The following is a 24,997-nucleotide window of genomic DNA, read 5'->3' on the forward strand; positions in this document are numbered from 1 at the left end:
TGAACATGAGAAACAGGCAAGCTTTTTTGGCAGTTCTTGTAGCACAAACAATGTCAATCTTTAGTAAAGCAAAAGAGGGAGGGCTTGGCAGGCAGAAGACTCTGAGGTCAAAAGCCTAGGTTTATAAATTTATTTTTCTATGAATTTGGTTATGTGAGAAACCAAACCTGCAAATAAAGCATCTTTTGAGAGAGCCAAGGGGAAAGATTTCCAACTGTTAATATTACATAAGACCTCAGGTGTGTGTGTGTGTGTGTGTGTGTGTTGTGTGTGTGTGTGTGTGTGTGTATTCTCCCTCCATCTATTACCTAAGCTCTTTCATTATCAAAGGAAAAGCCTGGAATTATCCTACTTAGCCAGATGTCATCTACATAAAAACAAGTTAAGCTATACAAGCTATTTTACTAGGGTTTTTACCTCCCCTGGCACTTTTTAAGCACTCTTCACTCCTATTCATGTTTTTCTTGCCAAAGACACTGGACTGGTTTGCCATTTCCTTTTCCAGCTCATTTTACAGATGAGGAAACCAAGAGGGGAAGTGACTTACTCAGGGTCACAATTAGTAAATGTCTGAGGCCAGATTTGAACTCAAGGAGATGAGTCTTTTCTAACTCCAAGTCTGGAACTCTATGCCCTGTGCCATCTAGCTGACAGTACTTTTTCACAAGGTGGATGGCAACTGTGAGCCCTATCCAAAGTGTCTACCTCTGGCAGTTTCACTACTATCAAATTAGACCAAAAGAATTTCTTTTAAAGGCCTTTGATATTTCTTAATCCGGAGGCCCAAAATAAGATTGATTCTCAGAATCTATTTTAATCTACCTACTTTTAAGTTCCAATGTAATATATTGTTTCTGAGTGTCAGTTTAAATGTGAAGTTTTTCAGAACTTAAAAATACATTCAATGGCCAAGATCAAAAAAGTAATCACCATGTTTTTAACTATGTTGACTATAAGATTCATGACCTTTGTGACCTAGGGAAAACCATCTCCCAAGACCTCAATTTTCTCATCCATAAAAAAGATGATGATCTTTACATACCTTCTGGCTCTTGAGTACCTATCCATTCAAAACACTCAAACCTTTTATTAACTGATAACTGTACAAAATAAAAATCTTCAGACTAGATGCAGAAATCCACTAGGTGGTGCCCAAGGGTAACCTGACTTCTGAGTTTAGTTTCCCTCCATGTCTTTCAGAGGAAAGAAGGAGAAGGAGAGGAAGAGGGAGAGGGAGAGAGCGAGGGAGAGGGGAGAGAGAGAGAATATTAAGAGATTGAAAAGAAAAGTTAACAGAGATGACATCCAAGTAGAACAAAATTCTTTGGTTTAATACTTGCTGACAAAATGGACATGAATTAAGATGCAGCAATGTGATGAAACCACATTTAGATTATCAGCTTCTGATTCTGATGTATATTTTGAAAACTGATAAACAGTCTTTAGGGACTGTTCCCATCAGACACATGATACCATTTCTTAGTTTTAACAGAAGATTTCTGAGTGGATTTATATTAATATTTTTACAATAACATAATAGCAATGACAGCTATTAGTATAGGGCAAGTGCTTAATAAATGCTTATTGAAACTCATAGGATTTTTAAGAGTTGAAAGAAACACTAGACACTAATTAATTTAAATCCATACATAATTTAAATTCAAACGGAATCCTCCCTCATAGTATTCATGCTAAATTTTGATAAGATTATAGAGCTAGAGAAGAAACTGAGATTCAGGAAGAATAACTGGCCCAAGGTCACACCTGTAGTAAGCAACATAAATGGGGTTTGAATCCATGTTGTGTAATTCTGTAGGCTAATGATCTTTCTGTGTGCCATACAACCTCCCTGGCTAACTAACTTCTTTAACATAATACCTTCACAAGGAGGAAACTACTACCTCCCAAATAGCCCACTCTACTTTTGGAAAAGTTGGGAAGTTCAATTATTAAAAGATATTTTCTCTAGAATCACTGTTCATTGGCCCGCCAAAATGGACAAAAATTGCTGTCCAAAGCCCCAATGGGAGAATTGGTGTTATGATAATAACATTTCAAATAATGTCTCTTTATTTTTATTTTGGAAAACTTTTCATTCAATCACAATTTCCCTAATAGTTCACTTAATTGCCATTATTATTTTATTCTTTAAATCTTTTTTGGATAGAATTCTAATACAAATACTCCATGGAAAATCTTAACTTGCCACTATTTTTTAATATTTAATGAATTTTAGATTATTGAAGGGGTACGTAAACACTTTTATAATTGAATAAAAAGGTTCAAATGCAAGCTCATATTCTTTAGGTTCAGTGCATCTTTTTGACCACTTTCAACCGAACAGGTTGAAAGGAATGATATGTATCTGTTCCTGCTTCCATATTTATTGAATTTCTTCTGCTAAGTCTCTGTGTTTTGAAAGCTTTTAGTTCCAGGCAGATTGAAGATTATTGTATTTGTAAAAGAGCCTAGATTTTTTTGGATGCTCATGAATATAAAACAGCATAAACATCTATGTCTGAGAACTACTCAGATCAGTCTGTAGTTCTGGCAGAGCTTTCCTGCCTATGAATGGATCGCAATATGCTGTGGCATGTTTCAAGTGAGGACAAAAGGTAATTGTGTGGCTATGTCACAGGAAGACCACATGTCCTCAGTAATCTTTGTTTTGATACCAATACGGTCTAACTAGGTAACTATCTTGGGAATGCAAACTATGTTTCTTGGCTTTCAACCCAGAATCTGTTTGAAAAAGCAACAAATATCAATCTACAGCCTACCATAAGCCAAATAAAGTTAGCAGGGACATAAGTGAGATTATAAAATCTTTCTTGACCCTGCTTCAGTGAGGGATGATTAGCACGTAACCTAATTTTATTTCCCTTAGTTTGCTGAGAAAAAAAAAACCCAACAAAACAAAAACAGACAGATGCTCTCTAGATAGTGAACTCTCCAGGGTTCTGAAATGATATAGAAGGCAATTAACAGTGGAATTCTTCCTGTTTATTGGCAGGATATGAAACTATGCAATGACCTTTTCAGGTCTTCTCTTCTTTCTGTTACCTTCTCCTTTTCTTTCATACTTTGCATTTGGTACAACTGTGTTACAGTCACTCCTAGCAGATATAAAGGCAGCTTGGTATGCTGAGCCAATGTTCAGCAATGTCATGGGAAAGGTTCGCCTACCAGATCCTTTGTGAATTGCACAAGAAAAGGAAGAGACTGAAAGCAAATGTGCTATACTTCAAAGGCTCTGATACAGGCAGCTCACTACTCATTACCACTACTCTGTGGTCATTAAGGGACTTATCTGAAAAGCTTAACTCCTTAGAAAACATTCTGCCAAAGTTTTAGTTTATGCTTCACTCAAACACAAACATCCAAAGCCAGTGATTTTTTTTTCTCAAGCAGATTTTAAGTTCCCTAAAAATAAGAAATGTGTCTTCTGTTCTAGCACTTAACACCATACTAGGCAAATGATAAATACATATCAAGTTCAATTGAAGAATCTCTACCAAGAATACAAGAAAGACTGAAGGATACAATTACAGCAAGCAAGTAATGCATTAAAATGTCCTGACTACCTATTGTTGGACAGGGAAGCTAGAGTTATCTTGCACCAATAATTTTTCTAACAAGTCTTTTGTTAGGACTAGGTTACAAATTAGAAAAATCATTATTAGGGATTTTGATAAGTTACAAAAGCACCACGAGAAAACCAATGTTCTGCTATTTTAGTATTCAAATAATTCCCCTCACCAAAGTTGGAAAATATCTGTCAAATACTTCCATCAGAATCCTATTCTTTCTTCACATATTTACATCTGGAAAAATAAAGGCTTTGATCCAAACTTGTAATGCTCCTGTTAAGTTTATTGACTGCTGGTATTATATATAAATTTTTAAAAGTCTGCCATACAATGGGGATATGTGGAATAGGACAGATGGAATAAAATATTTCTTATTCCATGCAAAGAAAATAATTTTAACCATTTGAAGACAAGAAACTTGTAATATTTAGACAAATCTATAAGATTCTATTATATTAGTCACAAGTGAAGGTGATCCCTATGCCAGTGGATACAGATTCCAATCCCTTTATTGTTTCTCATTTAGTATGATTTTTATCCAAATCTTTCAAAAATATTCTTCAGAGAAGCCATCAACACATTTGTACTTTACATTTTAGTGCTACCAATGACGTACTGGGCTATCCATTTCTTATTGTCTATACACATGAAGTCTGTCTCCTTTTCTTGTTACACACATCCCTTGATTTTAAAAGCAAGTTGTCATTGATAACATGCTTTTGCCCACAATGTATCTTTCCAGTGACTTTTGAGTTGCTTATAAATTTGGCTCTTCTGAAATAACCAAATTCTATCATTCTAAGCTATGTAGCACCAATGGAACAATATTGATTAGAACAAAATAATAATGCTACAAATTTTAAAAGCTGTATATTCCAAGTCTCCTACAAATATATTTCAGTTATATTACAGCTAGAAAATTCTGGAGAGATTTTATTCCATAATCTCAAAGGATAAGAGTCTATGCACATGGAAATAGGACTGACATTTTAAGGAACCCATAGATGAGGAAACTTCTCAAAGCCTGTCTTTATCTTGTCTACAACTTAGAGTCTCAGAGAGTTGCTTGGAGAACTAAGAGCTTAAGTAATTTGCCTAGGATCATAGAGTCAAGACTTAAATCTGTCAGAAGTTAAGCTCATATCTTCCTGGCTAGATCTTTCTATTATGCCATTTTTCCTTTCATATATATCCATACATAGATACACATTTGTAAAGATATATATGTATATATGTATACTATGTATATGTGATACATATATATATATAATTTTATAAAAGTAGGGTTAGATTAATAAGAAAAGCTCCCACAGATCATAGAATTTGAAGCTAGAAAGGGGGGCACCTTAAATCATCTGGTGAAACATAGAAGGAAACTTCATTTGACAGATAAAGAAACTTATGTGATAGATAAAGAAATTTATGTCCCAGATGGGAATGGTTCTTGACACAGACGTATTAAATAGAGGAGTTTCCAAAATCCCATATTCAATGTTTTTACACTATACCATGCTGCCTATCATTTGTCATGGCATGAACAGTCATTCTATTTATTTATACAGCTGGGAATAAAAACATATAATTGCAAGTAACCCATATTTTGAAGCATTTCTTGTGGTTTACAAGGCACATTACTGACAATCATCCTGTGATGTAGGTAGGACCATTATTATTATTCTCATTTTATAGATGAAGAAACTGAAGCTCAGAGAGTTGAAATAAAGTACTCATGACCACATAATGAAAAAAAGGGAGAATTGTGACTTGTATCTGGGTCTTCTAAATTCAAGCCAAATACCATATTACCTTAAGCAGGAGGGGCAGAAAAAGGAGGAAGAAAAGCAAAAGGAAGAGAGGGAAGAAAAAAAGAGAAGAAGGGAGGAAAGAGGAAAAGGAGGACTAAAAGAAAGAAGAGGAAGAGTATGAGGAAAAGCAAAAAGAGGATAAGGTGGAAGAGGAGAAAGAAGAGAAATTAGTTGATTATATCAACCACCTGGGAAGATGATTAGCACTAGAACCAATATATCCTTAAGGCAAAGTACCACTGTTACTTTAAAATACTTGGTGAACAGTTTCAATTCCTGCTTTAAGATTCTGCTTAAATTTTGTTCAAAAACTGTCAGATCTACTAAAGAGATACAGGGCCTTTGAGAAAGTGACTTCTGGAAAATCCATGTCTGAAGCTCTTATACTGTATTCCTAGGGGAAGTCACTCACATGCCTCAACTCATCCCATTCCAGCCTTCTATAAGGAGTGAAGAGAAAGGAACTCTCAGGGAAAGGAGGTCGAAAGAGTCAACTAAAACCTCCTTTGTGATTATCTTGAATAATCTATGGTTGAAAAAGAAACAAACGCCCCTGGATATTAGCAGTTCCTGGTGTGCTTTTATGCTGAACAAGTCCAAAGGTTGGAATAAATTTTTTTTTATTCCAAATAATGATTCAGGTGAGGTGAAATGAGGACAGTTAAGTGGGGAGGCTACTCAATAAATCTTAGATGTATCTTTCTTTTAAAAGTTGTTACAAAAAGGATTGTCTATTTACTGATAAATATTGATTTAAAGCAATGTTTCAATATTGAGATCTTTTCATTTTTAGAGAATAAGAAAAATTTTACTCATTATTATTATTGTATTAAACACAAGTTGTTTCAAACACTTGTGGATGCTACCCACAGACATACTAGGAGTCTTTCTTGACTTCTTCTGTACTACCTAGAATGGTTCAGTGGAAAAAAAAACACTAGCCCTATAGTCAGAGATTCTGAGTGGGAATCCTAGCCTTACCACTAATTAGCTGGGTGATTTTCAGTAAGTAAGTTTGAATCTCTCAAAGCCTTAGTTTCCTCATCTGTAAAATAAGCAAATCCAAGATCTTTATAGCATGAAGTGAAGTTGAGGAAAGCAAATGATGCTTCTTTCCTCAGGATTAGAGATCTCATCTGGCACAAAAGTGATACAATATCAAACAAACGTAAGACAGAGCATGCTTCTGCCTCATTGTGTAGCATTCCTAAAGTATGGGTTCATTTTTGCTTTTGAGAAGTCAGTATGACAAGCCATGAATTTCCAGTTCTAGCACTGCTGTTTACTATATAGGTAACATTAGGCAGAACTGGATCAAAAGAAGATGTGTCTATACAATGTACAGACTCTTTGGAAATTTTACTTAGTAATCAAAGTAAGAAAGCAGGATTGGGGTTACTTATCTTGCATGGAGATCAGGATCTCACTTCTATCTGAGTCACTCCCAGAAATTATACTGTATTTTTTATTTCATCTACATTTCTTCTCTCTTATTTAGTGAAACTTGGCACAATCTGGGTTTGTTCTAGCACCCCTAAGGGATGTCTCTTTGTCTGTCTCTATGTCTGTCTGTTTCTCTTCTCTCTTCCCCCCTCTCCATTTCTCTCTTTCCCTCTCTCTCTCCCTCTCTCTTCTCTTATCTCCCAACTGTCTTGCTATCTCTGTCTCTGTCTCTTTCTGTTTCTCTCTCTTTCTTTCTTTCTGTGTATCTCTAATATATGAATCAAATTATTAATATTTGTTGAGTAAGGTGTCAAAAGGACCTCTATTATATCAATTGATTACACAATTCAGTGATGTAGGGGAAAGGTCAGTGAATTTGAATTGAGATAGACTGGATTTAAGTCTAAGTCTCTGCCATTTGAAAACTGTGTAGCTTAATGCAAGTAATTTATCATGCCTGAATCTCAGTTTCTTCTTCTGTAAATGGGAAAGAATGTCAACATTACCATGTATCTGTAAGGTCCTTCACAAATGTCAGCTATTATCGTTATACATGTTGAAATAATGCCTTTAGAGTATAAATCTTTTGTTATTGATAGCTTTGAATGCCTGGGTCTTGAAATAATCTCTCATATGTTACGAATGTTATGTTAGTATGTTATCTTACCATGATGAGAAGAGAATGCTTTTATACTTTTTTTTAAATTATAAGATGCAATACAATATCTGTCATCTACAATAAATGTTATTATTCCCAGAATGGCTAGATAAATCTTAAGACATAATTATATTTGTGGCTGACATGACCTTGGAAGATGTATATCCACATGAAAAATAACATAATAATTTCTCCTTAGTCAAGCATATTTGAACTACTGTTTGAAATATGCTTTTTTTAAAAATGAAAAATACCACCGATATTTCAAGCCTACCACTGTAGGCAATCTATTTCTAATGGCTTTGGTTTTTTCAAAAGTTCAATTGGGTATTTGAATCATATCTTTTCTAGATCTATTCATATACTTTTCAACAATACAATATGCCTAATTTAAAATATATGAATTCCTAATGAAATGTCTTTTCTCATGTTGGTTTCCTTAGACTAGAACCTTACAAGCATCCAACTTGAACTTTGTATCTGTAGGCATCTCTGCTTTCATTAACATATGCTTATGAAACAATTATTTAATTGTTCCTCTTCAGACTATTTATTTCATTGGGAAACTGAAATGTTACTTCCAACATTTCTGTGAAACTATGCAAATTTAACCATCCTACAGCTGAGGGGGGCTGCTCACAAACTTCTCCTTACATTTTGCATAATAAAAATGCACACTAGTATTTTGAGGGCTATAACATGTGAAGAAGAGAACCGTATGCCAATAGTTTTGTTTCTTAAATTAGGGAATAAGAGACATAGTTTCTTATTTCCAATCGCTGTTTCTTGCTCACTTTGTTGCTATTGTTCAGTAGTTTTGGTTATGTCCAACTCTTTGTGGGGTTTGCTTGGCAAAGATAATGAAGTGATTTGCCATTTCCTCTTCCGTGTCATTTTACAAATGAGAAAACTAAGGCAAACAGGGTTTAAGTGACTTGCATAGGATTACATAGCTAATAAATATCCAAAGCCAGAACTGAACTCAGGTTGATGAATCTTTCTGACATTAGGCACCCTATCCATTGTGCTATCTAGATGCTCTCCCAACCCACTTATATTTCTTAAAACTAGACATATATTTCAGAGATGATTGTGCTTGAAGGCAACAAAAGAAAGAAAAATCCTCTTAGGAATGCCACGACCTGATCATAAGAGTACCATACCCTTTCTGGTCAAAAGAACTCAAAGATTTTTCTGTAGTCCAAATATAAGGAATTAAAATGCAATATTTGCAAAATGCCATCTGATTCCCTCTGAGAAGCTTTTAAAGATATTAGCAATATGATTAACAAATTAGCAAACTATCCCTACTAGATAAAAAAAATTCCAAGTATAAACAAGGAAGTTTGAAGCAAATTTGAAGCAAATCATTCTCTTCTCTTACTTACTTTTTAATTTTTTTGGTTAAACAATTGTGATGAAATGACTTGCCCAGGATTTCACAGGCAGTGAGTATTAAGTGTCTGAGGCTGAATTTGACAGGTCCTCCTAACTCCAGAGCTGGTCTCAATCTATTCCAAGTCCAACTATCCCAACTTAAATCTTTTTTTTTTTCCCCTGAGGAAATTGGGGTTAAATGACTTGCCCAGAACCACATAGCTAGGAAATGTTAAGTCTCTGAGATCAAATTTGAACTCAGGTTCTCCTGACTTCAGGGTTGGTGTTCTATCCACTATACCAACTAACTGCCTCACAATTTAAATCTTTTATTCCTGTGATATCTGGTTGTGATAAGCATCAAAAGGCACCTCAATCAATAGAAGCTAGAGCATAAATATTGAGAATAATAGAAAGCAGGTGAAACCATTGCAAAGAAGCAGTGCTACAAAAAGCACTGAGCTGAAGATCCTTCAAGAGATATTAACAATCATTCTATTTTAATTGCTGACACCAATAGTATTTTAAAAACTCAGCTGTCAAGCTCTCTTGTCCTCTTCTGGAAGTTACCACAAGCCACCCCTCCCTTAAAGATGAGGACCCACTTTGGTCACTTCTTCAGATATATCACACCTCAAAGATGTTACTCAATGCTACTGAATAACTTAAGATGCATTGTCCTTACAGAATAATATTCCCAGATTGATGCCCTAAAGGAAAATTTTCACTGATTACATTCTAAGCTTTCTTTTGTTTCATGCATATCTACAAAGATCTTTCTCAAAGGACAAAAAAAAAAAAAAAGGCAGCTTACCCAAAAGGAAGTTTGCTCAGGAAATAATATCCAGTATATGAGTGCTGATAAATCTGTAAGACACAAAGAAAATGCCATGAAACAAACTCTATCACTATCTATACCTCCCCTCCCCCGCCTTCATTGCTGCCAATTTTAGTAAAAGATCTTTAGAACATAAGGAGTTAATCCCTAAGCTGGGAATCAAAGCTTTTTTATTTACTTAGGAAGTTAATTTACATAACATGTTTGTTTTCTTTTCATCCTTTCCGCTCACTACCCAGGGCAGTGTCATTCCCATGGCTACCAGGTTTGTGATTAAATTAAGGGAACATGTTCCCAGCTGTGGCTAAATATAGCACCTTATATTAATGAGGACACCTTGGTCATTTGGAGGCAGTCAGACATGGTTATAGCTAGACACAACAGGACACTGCTGGAGTGAGTCTTCTGGAAATAGTAGCAAAGGGTAAAACCAGAAATGTCATATCCCTGAACCTAGTGAGTTGCAAAATCCCATTTTGAGGTTAAGGAAAGTTTAGCTGGCTAAGTTAATGACCCCTCTATGTAGTCCGATGTGCTGCTTCTGGTTTTTAAATTACCAAAGGATGCCACACAGATGGAAAACCTGCCAGAAAGCCCTTAGGGAACTATCTTTATCATGATTTTCTTGATGTCAAAAGAAGGGTATATTTTTGCATTTGCTCTTCTTTTAAAACTGATATGAAAACTTTCAAGAGTCTTTGAGTTAAAATCACACACACAAAAAAAAAAAAAAACCAGTTTTCGATATTTTATTCCATTTGTCCTCTAATGCTCCAGTGACTACCAAAGCAGATGTGGTGGTGGAGTTTTTGAAAGAATGACTGAAATTCCATCTTATTCATTCATTCAATCAATTGCACATTGCACGGAATTATTTTCTTCTACTTCCTGATAGGAATGATAAGGAATTAATGAATTTAGCATTGTGCTGAAATGAAAACAAACTGTTTCTCTGATTAAGAGAGGCATTGTGGTACTACCAGGGCTCAGGGGCACCCGAATAGTGTTGAGGTTCTAGAACAGTGTTAAGAAGTATTTCAAAAGAAATTATAAACTTAAACATATCTCCAAGTCAAAAGGCGAAGTTTATTATAATTGTGATACCAATTAAAGTGGACTAAATTCCAAAAGAAGTTAGCAAAAAGCAGGCAAGACGGGAAAATTTATTGGAAAAAGTAAGAGAAATCAGGTGCTTCATGTCACCGATATGCTAATTTTATGGCTTAGTAGTAGAGTTGATGGGTGGTCCAGTTCTGACTTTGTGCACAAGTATAGTATTTATAGTATATAGTATATAACACAAGTATAGTTCCCTCGGCAGAGCTCATAGGAGAAGGGGTGGGGAGAATCTTCTGGAAGTATGTTTTTAGGCCTGAAACATCACTAGGTAAAGTGATGGGCAGCTAATTTTGCTCTGCTCCTGCATTTAACGTCAGCCATTGCTTTAATTTAGGAGCCATCATTATTGTTGCTCATTAGTTTCAGGAACTCCATTATTACTGACCAACAGGCTTTTATCTGATAGCCAACAATCTTTTGGACTTACCATCCTGGCTATATAAAGTAAACTATGGGAAGATAGCCTAAGAAATACATTATTTGTAACCACATCATTCCCAACCCCAAGGAATAACCTGGGTTATTCCTAAAGTCTTCACCACATCAGTACAATGGAAAACACTTTGGCAATTTGCTTCTCTTTTAATGGTGATGATGTAAAATATACAGCCATCAAGGTTATATCACCTCAGAATACCTGAATATGAATTACTGAATGGTGGAGCATCCACATTCAGAACATGAGTCAATAAAATGGGTACAAATTGTTAAGGATATGCCTAAAGTTCATTGTATGACTAAATAGTGGAGAAGTCAGTCAGAATAAAATCAGAACATTTAAAATAGGAATGGGAATTAGAGAGCATCACAATGCCCAAGAGTTTTTAATCTAGGGTCTATGACTTACTTTTTAAAAAGAATTTTTGATAAGTATTTAAACTGGCTTCCTTAATAACTCTATACATTTTATTTTACACATTTAAAAACATTGTTTTTGAAGTGGAATTCATGGGCTTTATCATAGTGCCCAAAGCTAGTAAATAACAGAGCTGGCACTCAAATTCAAAGCCTTCCCTCTCTACACTTCAGGCTTTTTCTACTATGCCACACCATATCTTAAGTTAATGGATACAGATAACAACAAAGAAATTGACAACTGTATATTTAAAAAAAAACCCTTGAGAGAAAGCTAATTTAGCCTTTGATGTACAAATTAATTTTTGCATTAACAGTCTTTGAGATTATGAGGTTACACAGATCTTTTTTTGGAGGGGATATGCCCCAGTGGTCAAAAGTGAGACAACATCCATAACTGTGTCAAGAAATAAGCATCAAGGATTTTGTGGTGGTCAAAACCCATTCTGCCCTATGCCCCATATCATTTCCATCTGTAGCCACATCTATAAACATATAGTACACATAATATGTGATTTTTGGAAGAGTGATCCTGAGTCATAAGGAGAAGATTAAATTATCTTTAATAAACTGCTTTATAAGATGAGGAAGTGAATACTACACTTTAGAAAAAATTTCAGCAAAAACAACCACTCACTCATAAGATACTGCTTAAAATCCAAAGTACTCTAACATAGTATATTAACTCTTTATCTGGGAAGGTTGCTAACTGGAATGATTTAGTCCTTATATTCTTGAGAGCTAGAGTTTTATAGTACACAATAGTATTTAAATGCCTAAGGAATAGTTTAACCTAATGTGTATACTAGGATAATCATTAGATAATATCCTAGGGTGAAGCAAGTAAATACTTATTAGGTAAACCTAATATCCCCAAAATAAGCTTATAGGCAAGCTTAAAATCTGCTTATTTTGCAAGATATCTCACCAACCATAAGACTTATTTCATCCACAATATGATTATTGGGAATTCTTCACTAACCAGAACTGCTGGTCCACAATATTGACTCTGACTCTTGGGTAGTATGTTCTAATGGAAAAAGAGAATACTGTATTTTGAGTCAGAAGAATATTATTTAAATCTTTATTTCAATTCTAACCCTCCTGAGTGCCCAGAATATAATTCAGGGAGGTCAATTAGTTAATCACCAAGTATTTAGTAACTACTATGTGCCACATAACATGCTAGATGATAGAGAAATCATTTCATTTCTCTGGGTTGGGTTTCCTCATCTGTAAAATGGGAGATTTGGAATTAAACAGGCATTCTTAACTTTTTGTATCATGGATGGATCCTTTTGGCATCTGGTGAAGCCTTTGGACTCCTCAAAATGCTTTTAAATAATTGAGAGAAATGTTCAATATCACTTAGAGGATCACTGGAAATAAAGATGCAATTGTTGCCCCCTCTGAGTTCATGGATCCCATAACCCCCTTGGTGGAAAAAAAAGTCTCTGCATCCCAGGTTAAGCAAGTCTCTAAGGTGCCTTCCTGCTCCAATATTCTATAAACTTCATTCACTCAATGAATTCTGATGAATTCCTTGGAAGTATCCTAATGTTCAGTTTAACCATTTCAATAAAGGTCTAATTATGTTACATAATCTGAATGGTAAATGTAATTTAGCAATGTGATATAAGAGAAAACTTGTTGGATTGGAATTAGGAGATTTGGGTTTTGATCCTGATTCTGCCACTAAATTGCCATATCGCTTTATGAAATCATTTCCCCTTTTTCAATTTCATTTCTTTCATCCATTAAATGAATTTTTAGACTAGATTAGTAATTTTTAAATTTTTGAAAATTAAAAAAAATATTTTAAAATGCATTTTGAATTTAAATACATAAAGACAAAAAAGGGAACATTTCCATGTACATAGCACAACCTAAAAAGAGGATTCACTATAAAACCATGAATTTATGTTTATGCTGTTTTTAAAAACCATATAAGTACAATATATTGTTTTCAAAGCTCACCATACTGTTTCCCTAAAAATTTAATTTATTCTCTGCAGTGAATTTTTTATATTTTTTCTTTCCCTCCCTAACCTGCTCCAGAAATGGCTACCATTAGATACAAATATGTGAATATATATTTGTATATATGTACATACATACACATATATGTGTACATATATACACATGCATATGTATATACAGATACATATGTATCTATCTATCTATATAGTGTGTGTGTGTGTGTGTGTGTGTGTGTAACCATATTGTGCATTTCTATTTAACAGTTCTTAATCTAAATGTTTCAGTGATTCTTAAAGGTTTTCTTTTAAGGAATCCGTGAGGTCAAACTATTTTCACTATAATATAAGACATTATTTATGTATTAAATACTCCTTCTTTTAATTAAATATCTATATGAAACTAGGCTGTCATAACAAACAAACCAAACAACACAATGCAACATATTGTATGGAGAGGCAAAAATGAAAATCCAACAATCTTCTATTAGGCTGGTCACTAAAGAGATTCACAAAATCATGTAATACATTGCCACTTGTCTCAAATATTTTTGTCTTAAAATATAACTATTTTTCATAAAACAGGTTTGAGATTCCACATAATATAATAAGTTTATTGTTATTTAAAAATTAATAATAATTTTAAATTTTTATCAGTTTATTTTCTAATATGGTAAATACTGATAGATGGAATTCATGTAACAAACTTTTTTAGGCCCTGAATAGTCTGTGAAGAGATCCTGAGACTAAGAAGTGTGAAAACTATTGAATGACTATGATTATAATCTCACTCTTTGAAAAGGAATCTATTGTGGTATATGTAATAATTCAATAAACCAAAGTATCTACTCATTCAGAACATCCTCTTCCTCACTGATTTTGGAAGAGCAATCACTGTATTGAGAAGTGGGGTTTCAGGGAAGTGTGGAAGATGCACTTTGCAAAGCTGCTGAGATCTCTTTAAAAGGGCTATAAATAAAGAAAAATTCCAAAGAGTTGCCATGAACATGTGACAAGAGCATATGGCTCTAGATTTTTCTTTTATTATTAGTAGAGTGATAAAGCAGCTATGATTTCCCCAGGAGAAGCATAGGAACACTGGCTCTTATGTATTAAATAGATGGCCTCATGGAGGGATCCCATCAAGGATTGCTGTAGTTTGACTCAAAAGTGGCTTTGTGAGCTTACAGAACAGCTTGGGAGGTAATGAAAGAAAGCCATATGAGGAAAATGATGTTCCCTGTTCCCCCAAACCACCCTCTCTGTAAGAGGATAATGCTAAACAGGACCACGCTCCCACCATTCAACTCTGCCCATGACAACCTCATGTTCTATATTCATCTCAGACTGGTTTAAGGGTCTGTTTATATTGAATAAAATGGACTAGAGAGAAAGAAGCCAGTCTAAGAGCTTACTCCCAAGTTCTAGATTTTCATGTTAAGGTTGTGAAATCTCTACAATAATGACAAATTTTATTAGCTGCCAGGCAGCTAGAAAAAAATTAGTTTTCTGCTATCTAATTTTCCTTCTCTTCTATCCCAAAGTACTAAAAGTTCAAATTAACACTTAGGTAAATATTAAATTATTCTGTGAGGTATTCCAATCCCCTAACCTGTAGGTAACATGATCTCGTATCTACCACTAATGTCTATAATAGATACTCCCCTTAAATCATATAGCTCAAAATTAATTCCATATCCTGAATGCCAAGATTCTCCTTCCCTTCTCTCAGGAACCCTGAAATCAAATAGGATAATTGAATAAATTTTTTATTTGCAATCACATCACACTTTGCAAACTGTTTCTAATTAAGACAAAAAAAACTGTCAAAATATTCTTTGCTAGAATTCAGTTTCATGTCAATAATGGAATTATGGACAGCTAGATGGCACAGTAAATAGAGAACTGGGTTTGGAGTCAGGAAGAGTTGAGTTCAAATCTGGTTTTGGACACTTCCTAATTATGTGATCTTGGATAGGTTACTTAATTCTGTTTGCCTCAGTTTCCCCTTTGTAAAATGAGCTGGAAAAGAAATGGCAAACAATTCCGAGTATCTTTGCCAAGAAAATGGGGTCATGGAGAGTTGTACATAACAGTGACTGAACAACAACTTGAATATGAAGATAAGACAAAAGACTCAAAAATAGCAGCAGGAGTATAGGAAATGCATACATATATGAGTCAGATTTATGTTGATAATTGTCAATTTCTAAGTAGAGTGGAGCTGAGAGTTCAAAATCCGATGAACAATTCAGTTAGTATGTACAAAGGCACTCTAGTCTAGATCAAAGTAAGTAGATCAGAAAACCAGAAGGAAAAGAAAGACAAAGAAAATACAAACATCTAAATAAAATGTCCAAGCAGCAAAAGTCGAGAAAAAGAAATGTCCAGAATAGAAAAGTCAGGCCAGAGCAAGGAGTAGACCAGAGTTAAGCTGCTGACACAGACTTTACTAAAGGCAATGCTCACTCTAAACAGGAAATTTTTAATGCAGGGGACAGAGCACTGGAATTAGGAGTCAGAGCCAACTGAGTTCAAATTCAACCCAAGATACTAGCTGTGTGAGCCTGAGCAAGTCATTTAATCTCAATTTCGTCATCTGTAAACTATATATAATAATAGTAGCTCCTCCCTATTATGAAGCATTTATTAATGAATTATAATATGACAGACACAAATACAAGTTGGTAAAATGGTTCAGTCAAATATGTTTGGTCAAACCATGCTCACAATTTCCTCTTATTCTTTATCATAAATTCTAAAATAGAATGGTCATTTTCTCTCAAGGTTCCTATAAATTTGCACTTCTTCAACCTGTTTCTTCTTATTAGTGAGAATAAGGTCTAAATTAGAACTGCTTCTCATTGTTTGCTCTCTTTTTAGGAAGACAGACTTCATTAAGGAAAGCCAATAAATTGTTAGCTACCCTGAGAGTCAGAGAACAGACACAAACAGAACTGTAGCAAATAACTAGATAATTGGAGACTCATCACACCTTCTGTTTTTACCTCTGTTGATATTCTCTTAATGCCCTTCAGCATTTTGGTTATTAGATGATTATATCTTTCATAAAGTAGAAGGCTATTAATCTCTTTCCCTTCCCTCTTACCCAGTCTATTCCTTTTATAGTGAGCTATATCCTTCACAAGTCACATTCCAGTCAGAGGTTCACCATGTTTGTTACTCATACTTAGTGAATTTCTCTATGAAGGCCCGAGGCCTTTTATTGTTGGCTCCTTTCCTGGATTTTGTCTCCTGTGAAATTTGGAGTGACTGTAAAGTTAATCTTGTTTATTCAGGGTAGTTAATCTTTTAGTTATCTACATATCCAGGCATTTTTTCTCCAGCTCTTTCCCTTTTTGGTTTAAAGCCCATTTGATTGGATTTCTAAGGACTAAATAACCTTTTTACCAGCCCTTGTTAGGTACATTCCATCCCTGGGCAAGATCTCATCATTCCTAGTTGAATATATGATCCAAAATTTCAAATTCTATTTTTCAAACCTCCCTTTCTAACCAGCCATTTGCATCCCCAAACTGCTTCTCTCTTGCAGATAATTGGCATGAATGAGGGATTTACAATTCACCCCACTAAGATTTTCAGATTCTTGGCCAAGCTTTCATCTTCCTTAAAAATGATTTCTAGATCCCTTATTTAAGTATCATTTGTGCTCACACATATTGTTCAAGATGAAGAATGGTTATCAATTTTGAGGAGTCTTGGTTGACTCTTCCTCAAATCCTGGATACATGTCCCAGATCTCTCTACTTATATGTTAAATTCACAAATACATGATGTAGTAAATAATCTCTTGGTTAAAATGGCCTTGTCTTCTTCGAAGCTTTCTTGGATGGCATTAACAGATTCACATCATTCTTCCTTGGAAGAGGCTATTCCTTCTTAGTGGCATTAGTTTTCTCTTTTTGGGAGGAATCTCATATCTAATATTTACTTCTAAGCAAACACTGTTTCTTTTCTTTTTTCTTTTCTGTACCAGCTATAAGATCTTGGGACATGATTAGAACAGTCTGTACAGTGAATTAATATGACCACAGTGGGTTTAGACAACTCCTTACTTGAATATTAGTCTCAATGCAGGATCATGGTCTTTTTTCTTTATATTCTTGGGGAAATTTTAAAAGCTTTCTTTTCCTTCACTGTTGTTGTCCCTACTGTTATTAATTCCTACATTGAATTTTTATGAGGATTTTTGTTTAGGGCTTGAGAAATCTTGAAAAAAGTAATATTTTATAATTGGAAAAATGTTAGTCCATGGGGAAAACTGACTTACTCAAGAAGTTACACAGCTATTTAGGGCCCAGAAATCATACTTCCTGCCTCATGATTTAGTATTCATGCTACTATCCATTTCTTTACAGATACAACACATACAGTGCTCTAAAATCAAGTGCTTTTAAAAATATTGTTTCATTTTATTCTCAAAACAAAGCTTCAATTAAAACATATTATATTCATTTTATATTGCTTCAATGCAAATGACTTCTGAACCTGTATCTCTAGTCTTTATATTTTCCCTAAGCTCATGGCCCACGATTCCAACTGCATTGCTAGATGGTTTATCATGGATTTTCCACTGGCATCTCATAGGCAGAGCATCTTGGTTCAAATACCAATGTTGGCATTTTCTAGTTATGTAACTTTGGGCAATTTATTTGTCCTTTTTGAATCTTTGCTTCCCACTTATAAAAGAATGGGGTGGTCTATTTGGGCTTTAAAGATACTTCTTATTTTATAGCTATGATTTTATATCCCAAACTCTAAGAACTCATATGTCCTTAAGACTTAAAACTTAAGAACTCATAAGAGAACCACTCTTCTTGTCATTACCTGATCAACAGACCAAGAGATCAGGTAATAGTGTACAATTTCAGTAACTTAACTTCAAAAACATCAGTCAATTTTTTTTATATTTCCTTTTCCCTCCCATCCCATGTTACAGTTCACTGGTTTTAAGACCTGTTGATTCTGTTCTGAATGTCTCTTATCTATAACAGCCTTCCCAATCCCAATGCCCCTGCCGCATTATCTCCTCTACATTTTAATTACCACTCAGCTTGACCATTGTAATAATATGATATGTCTCCTTCCCTGTAATCCATTCTATATGTTGCTGTCAAATCAATTTTCCTAATAGAAGTAATAGATTGATATCACTCCCTTTCTCAAAAATCTTCTATAATGTCCCATTGCCTAATGGATAAAGTCTAAATTCCATAGCTTGGCAGCAAAGGTACTGAACAATATGCCTTCAAAATAACTTCATGACTATACCTCATGTGATTTACCTTTATGGGTTCCATAAGCCAGGGAGAAAAAAAAGAATATGAGACACAAGCCATGAACTACTAATCATTCCCTGAGGATGTTCTACACTTTCCTTCTTTTGTTCCATTGCTCACTATTCTATGTATTGAAAACTACTCATATAAATAGGATTTTAAGCTCTACAAAGCATTTTACATCTCATGTGATCTTTAAAATAATTTTATGAGGTAATATTAGTATTTTCATCTCCTGTCAATTGATAAGGAGATTGAAGCTATGAAAATCAAATTAAGTGACTTTTCTAAAACCACAAAGATAGTTACTGTGTTTTAATTGGGAGTTAAACTTAAATGTTATCCACCTTCAAGTTTATTACTTGGACAAACTGGTTCTTACCAGTATACCTTTTTGCCTATCTTCCTTACCACAGGCTAATTCCTACAATTATCCCTGAATAATTGCATATTACAATACTTTTAGAATGGAAGATATGTTTCATAGTTTTAGAGGTGAAACAAATCTAAGAAGTCATCTAATCTAAACCCTCCATTTAATATTAAGGAAATGAAGTCAAGAGAATTGAAAGGAATTTCCACAAGTCATAGAAATAGAGTTACAGAGATGAAATTTGAAGTCAAACACTTTAATTCAATTCTATGCTCCATTTTCAACATTACTTTTAGACTAGAAAGCTCCAACAAAGGGACATTTCTTTTTGTAGCTAAAAAAGCCAGCTAGGAAAAGACTCTTGGTCAAAGTGTTCTCTCTATTGACAGCTTCTCAGAGTCTCAGGCTGCCAGTCAGTTGCTCTGCCAACTGAAATACCCATGCTTTCAACAGTGATAATGGCAATCCATATTAAAGCTCTTACATGATTACGTGGATTATTTTATATGAAATTCATCTCATTCAGGGGGAGAGATTTGCTTCTCAAAGACCCTCAAACTCCTTGAATCTCAGATTTTTCAGTTGTGAAATGAAGGTAGTTAGAGTAGATAGTTCTCTTAGTTTTAAATGCTATTGTACCATATATTGGTTGCATGATCCCCGAGTGCATGATTCAGCAAAAAAAAATCTATTTGGAATTCTAGGATTTTATTTAGGATTCCTTAAACATCTAGGCTTTCTTAAAAATAAAATTGCAAATGATTGAATGTTTCCATTCACAACTGGCTTTAAGAAATAGCCAGCTCATGATTTGGAAATCCAGTCACATGTAAAAATATGCAAAAACTTAATGTAAGGAGAAAGAGAAAATATAATTAGGCTATCAGATCAGAACCCTAGAAGGAAAATGACAAGGAAAAAGACCAAAAGAGAATTAAGACTGAACAGTTTTTCAATACTGTGTCTGTACTGACAGACTAGGAAATCTGCCTATATGGATGGGAAATGCAATCAAATTTCCAGGCAAATTGAATTTAATCACTAATTAGAAAGAATAAAAATAGAAATGTAGAGATCATCAGGAGGGGGTGGTACAGATAAGCTAAGTTTGTCAAGCATGGCAAATAAGTTACCTGGTGCCTAGTCCCTATAAAACTGGTAGATATTAAAAAAAAAAACAGTAATGATTGAATGTGCTACTTTAAAAATAACAGGGAAGTCACAGAAGTCTAACCTGCCTGCTCTTTGCTCTAATGCAGGATCAGCTATCATCCCTTTGCAAAAACATCCTTCACAGAGAATCAAACAACCAAGGGACATAAAGGAAGTACCTTTTTGAAGAGTATTAAGTCCAAATGCTTTGACTTACACAGTAGGTCCTGACTAAATCTATTTTTTCTTTATTTAAAAGTTTCAGCTCTTTCAACTTTATTTTCCAGATAGAAAAATGAAAAAAAAGTTCTCTTATAGTCATTACTTTTGTTTTTCTTTTGAAAATGTATTTAAATTTAAATAGAAAATAGAAAAAAAGAAGAAAAATTTGTCATGTATACAGCAGAAAATAAAAAAGAATAAAAATATGTAACAATAAATTTCTATTTCAAGAAAGTATATGTAATAATAGAATACATTATATTCAGAACTGTCCATCTTTGCTTTCTTGTAGATTTTCTTTTGTTCTTTGCTGTACACTTTCTCTTTTATTCTTTTTTCTCTCTGTCTTCTCCCCACCTCCCTCAAGCAGGCCACAGTTAAACACAGATTTATTTATGTGCACATCTATATATGTGTGTGTGTCTGTATACACACATACATATACATTCACAATATACACATTACATCCTTTCTGATACTTGTTAATTTTTCTATTTTACTTCTACCTGCTAGCTTGACTTGCTATTATTTAACCTCCCCTCCCTGACCCAATGATACTTCCCATCTCTCATCCCTACTTTTTCCCTTCCTTTTTATCACTTTCCCATTAATCTACACAATTATCCTATTACTGTCAATCTACACATTCTTCTATATTTTGCTTTATCCTATTCTCTCCCCCTTTTCTTTCTTTGTAAATTTTGGAGAATATTATACCTTTCTATGTATACTGTTCTTCATGGATTTCAGAACTATCATCCCTCCTTCCTCATCTAATTCCTCTGTGTTATTTCTTACTCTTACATATCATTTATATATCATAATTATTGTTTTTACATTTTCTTACAAGGTTTTGCTTGTTTTGAATTATATCATCCCCAGCTCTACCCCAATCTTTCTTTTGGATTAACCAATTACTAATGTCAATCTTACACATATGGTTAATATTTCCACATATAAAACATGAATAGTTTGTCCTTATTGAATCCCTTGAAATTAGTCTTCGTCATTAGCTCTTATATGCCAAATTTTCTATTGAGCTCAGATTTGTTTGCAACACAGTCCTAAAAATCTGACAATTCATTTTTTAAATTTTTTTAAATACAGTATTTTACTTAATTTTGCTGGATATATTCTTTTCAGCTGCAGCTTCAGTTCTTTAAATTTTCAATATATAGTATTCCAGGACCTATAGTCTTTTATTGCAGATGCTGATAGGCCTTATGTTATTCTAATTGTAGCTTCAGCAAATTGAAACTGTTGTGATGGTTGTGGTTGCTTATAAAATTTTGTCTTTGATCTGGGATTTTCAGAACTTAGCAATGATGCTATTATATGTTTTTGCTGTAGGACTCTTTGAAGTGGTGATTGATGGATTTTTGCTGTTTCTATTTTCCTCTCTTATCCTATCATTTTAGGAAAATTTTCAATTATTTCTTGTATTATTGTATCAAGGTTCTTTTTTGGGGGAGTCATAGCTTTCAGATAGCCAATTATTATGTTTTCTTTTCTTGATTTGTTCTTCAGTCTATTGTTTTTCTTATGAGGTATCTCATGTTCGCTTCCATTTTTTAATTCTTTATATTTTATTTCAATATTTCTTGGTCTCTTATAACTTCACTTGCTTCCTCTTATCCAATTCTAATCTTCAGAGTCATTTTCTTCCTTAAGACTCTGGATCTACTTTTCTTGATTGTCTTTCTTTTCATAATCTTCTTGTTTTTCTTGGATTGTTCTTATGTTTAGTTTTAGTTTTTCTCCCATCTCTCTAATTTTATTTTTAAAATTGTTTTTGAGTTCTTCTATGAATTCTTTTGGGGCATGTTACCCTTTGGGATAGGAGAGGCTTTTTTTCAACTTCAGTATCCTTCTCTGAAGATGAATCCTGGTCTTCCTTATTTGCATAGTAACTTTTTATAGTTGGATTCCTTTTCATTTGTCTTATCATTTTTTTAAAAATAAGAATATGTTAGTGTAATCACCTCTATCATAGGTTAGAGTATATGATGCCTCTAGAGTCAGGTCTTTCCTCAGTTCACCCTCTGGTCTAGAACCCCAAACTGAATTTCATTTGCCTGTAAGGGTCCACAACCACCAGCAGGAAAGCTTCTGCTTCTGCAATCATCAGACATGCTGGTTGCTTCTCTCCCAAGGCTGAGTTTCAGCAGCACAATTGGGCTTGGCATTATTTATCAGCAAAAGTTCCCCCTTAACCTTCTCATATTTAGACTCCCCACTCCCAACACAGTCTGGGAAGTAAAAATTCTTTTGACTGGGGTTGAAGTATTTCAGAAGCCAACTAAACCCAGGGCTCCCATCTGTTTCAGTAGAGCTAGCCTGGAAGTTTTTATACTTTTCACAGGCCAAACCTCCATCCTGGGACCTTTCTTTGAAGTTTCTCCATTGTTCTGTCCCAACTAATATTTTTTTCCCCACCAATCTATGTTTGTCTTGAGGAACAGTTTCATTTTATTTATGGAGGAAATCTGGAGAGGCTGGAATTTTCTGACCTACTCCACCATCTTCCCAGAATCCTCATAGTCACTGCTTTTGAGAGGCTATTGTCTTTATAACTCTTTCTTCAAAATGTGCTGTACTCAGAGTATTCCAGGTATTGTGTGCCACCAGAAAACCTTGGAGAGTACAGACATTGCATATATATATATATATATATATATATATATATATGTTTCAACATATGAGGTTTTATGGAGTTTGAATACATGAATCTTTCCTTCTTTCTTTTGTCTTACCTAAGAATGGGAAACAAATATTATAAAATCTCTGTTGCTTAGGGTCAAAATAACCAGAATGTTCAACTGACTGAAAAACAATTTCAGGAATCATCATGGAGAAGACAAACTGATATTAAAGAGTAATGAAAATAAAACAAAAAAGTCCCTTTCAAAACTTGTTCCGGGTAACTCCACATTCAATTAATTCTCCTATTGCTTTGTACTAGGCATTGCTGTTCCATTTCATGAGAATTTAAATATCATGTTATTAATTTGTAGTCATATCATCCAACTACTTTATTGTTCATGCAAGGAAGCTAAGGGCTATAGATGTTAAAAAGAATTCACATATAGTTCTTTTTTTTTCTCCTTAGTTTCTGATCTCTTTATTTTATTTATTTATTTATTTAATAACTTTTTATTGATAGAACTCATACCAGGATAATTTTTTACAGCATTATCTCTTGCACTCACTTCTGTTCCAATTTTTCCCCTCCCTCCCTCCACCCCCTCCCCCAGATGGCAAGCAGTCCTTTACATGTTGAATAGGTTACAGTATATCCTAGATACAATATATGTGTGCAGAACCGAACAGTTTTCTTGTTGCATGGGGAGAATTGAATTCAGAAGGTACAAATAACCTGGGAAGAAAAACAAAAATGCAAACAGTTTATATTCATTTACCAGTGTTCTTTCTTTGGGTGTAGCGGCTTCTGTCCATCTTTGATCTATTGAAATTGAATTAGCTCTCTTTATCACAGAGATCCACTTTCATCAGAGTACACCCTCAAACAGTATCATTGTTGAGGTATATAATGATCTCCTGGTTCTGCTCACTTCACTTAGCATCAGTTCATGTAAGTCTCACCAGTCCTCTCTGTATTCATCCTGCTGGTCATTCCTTACAGAACAATAATATTCCATAACGTTCATATACCACAATTTACTCAACCATTCTCCAATTGATGGGCATCCATTCATTTTCCAGTTTCTAGCCACTACAAACAGGGCTGCCACAAACATTTTGGCACATACAGGTCCCTTTCCCTTCTTTAGTATCTCTTTGGGGTATAAGCCCAGTAGAAACACTGCTGGATCAAAGGGTATGCACAGTTTGATAACTTTTTGAGCATAGTTCCAAATTGCTCTCCAGAATGGCTGGATTTGTTCACAATTCCACCAACAATGTATCAGTGTTCCTGTTTTCCCACATCCCCTCCAACATTCCACATTATCTTTCCCTGTCATTCTAGCCAATCTGACAGGTATGTAGTGGTATCTCAGATTGTCTTAATTTGCATTTCTCTGATTAATAATGATTTGGAGCATATTTTCATATGTCTATAAATAGTTTCAATTTCTTCATCTGAGAATTGTCTGTTCATATCCTTTGATCATTTATCAATTGGAGAATGGTTTGATTTCTTATAAATTAGAGTCAATTCTCTATATATTTTGGAAATGAGGTCTTTATCAGAATCTTTGATTGTAAAAATATTTTCCCAGTTAATTGTTTCCCTTCTAATCTTGTCTGCATTTGTTTTGTTTGTACAA

The 24,997-nt window shown here is 34.3% G+C and overlaps 1 protein-coding gene across 4 annotated transcripts in view; it reads right to left on the bottom strand.

Moving 5' to 3' along the window:
* DPP6 (dipeptidyl peptidase like 6) overlaps window positions 1-24,997 on the bottom strand; it is a 1,012,545-nt gene that overhangs the window by 308,037 nt on the left and 679,511 nt on the right. For 3 of the 4 annotated variants that reach the window (XR_007947662.1, XM_051961469.1, XM_051961470.1), the window contains exon 6: window positions 9,688-9,740. Coding sequence is in view for 3 of the 4 variants with exons in the window: in XM_051961469.1 (XP_051817429.1) it covers window positions 9,688-9,740 (53 nt within the window). In the remaining variant the exon portion in view is untranslated. Of the gene's footprint in view, window positions 1-9,687; window positions 9,741-23,979; window positions 24,085-24,997 lie in introns of those variants that run through there. The other variant, XM_051961471.1, reaches the window with a different exon arrangement.

This window comes from Antechinus flavipes, chromosome 5 (genome assembly GCF_016432865.1).
Source record: "Antechinus flavipes isolate AdamAnt ecotype Samford, QLD, Australia chromosome 5, AdamAnt_v2, whole genome shotgun sequence".
In the NCBI taxonomy this organism is placed as follows: Eukaryota; Metazoa; Chordata; class Mammalia; order Dasyuromorphia; family Dasyuridae; genus Antechinus; species Antechinus flavipes.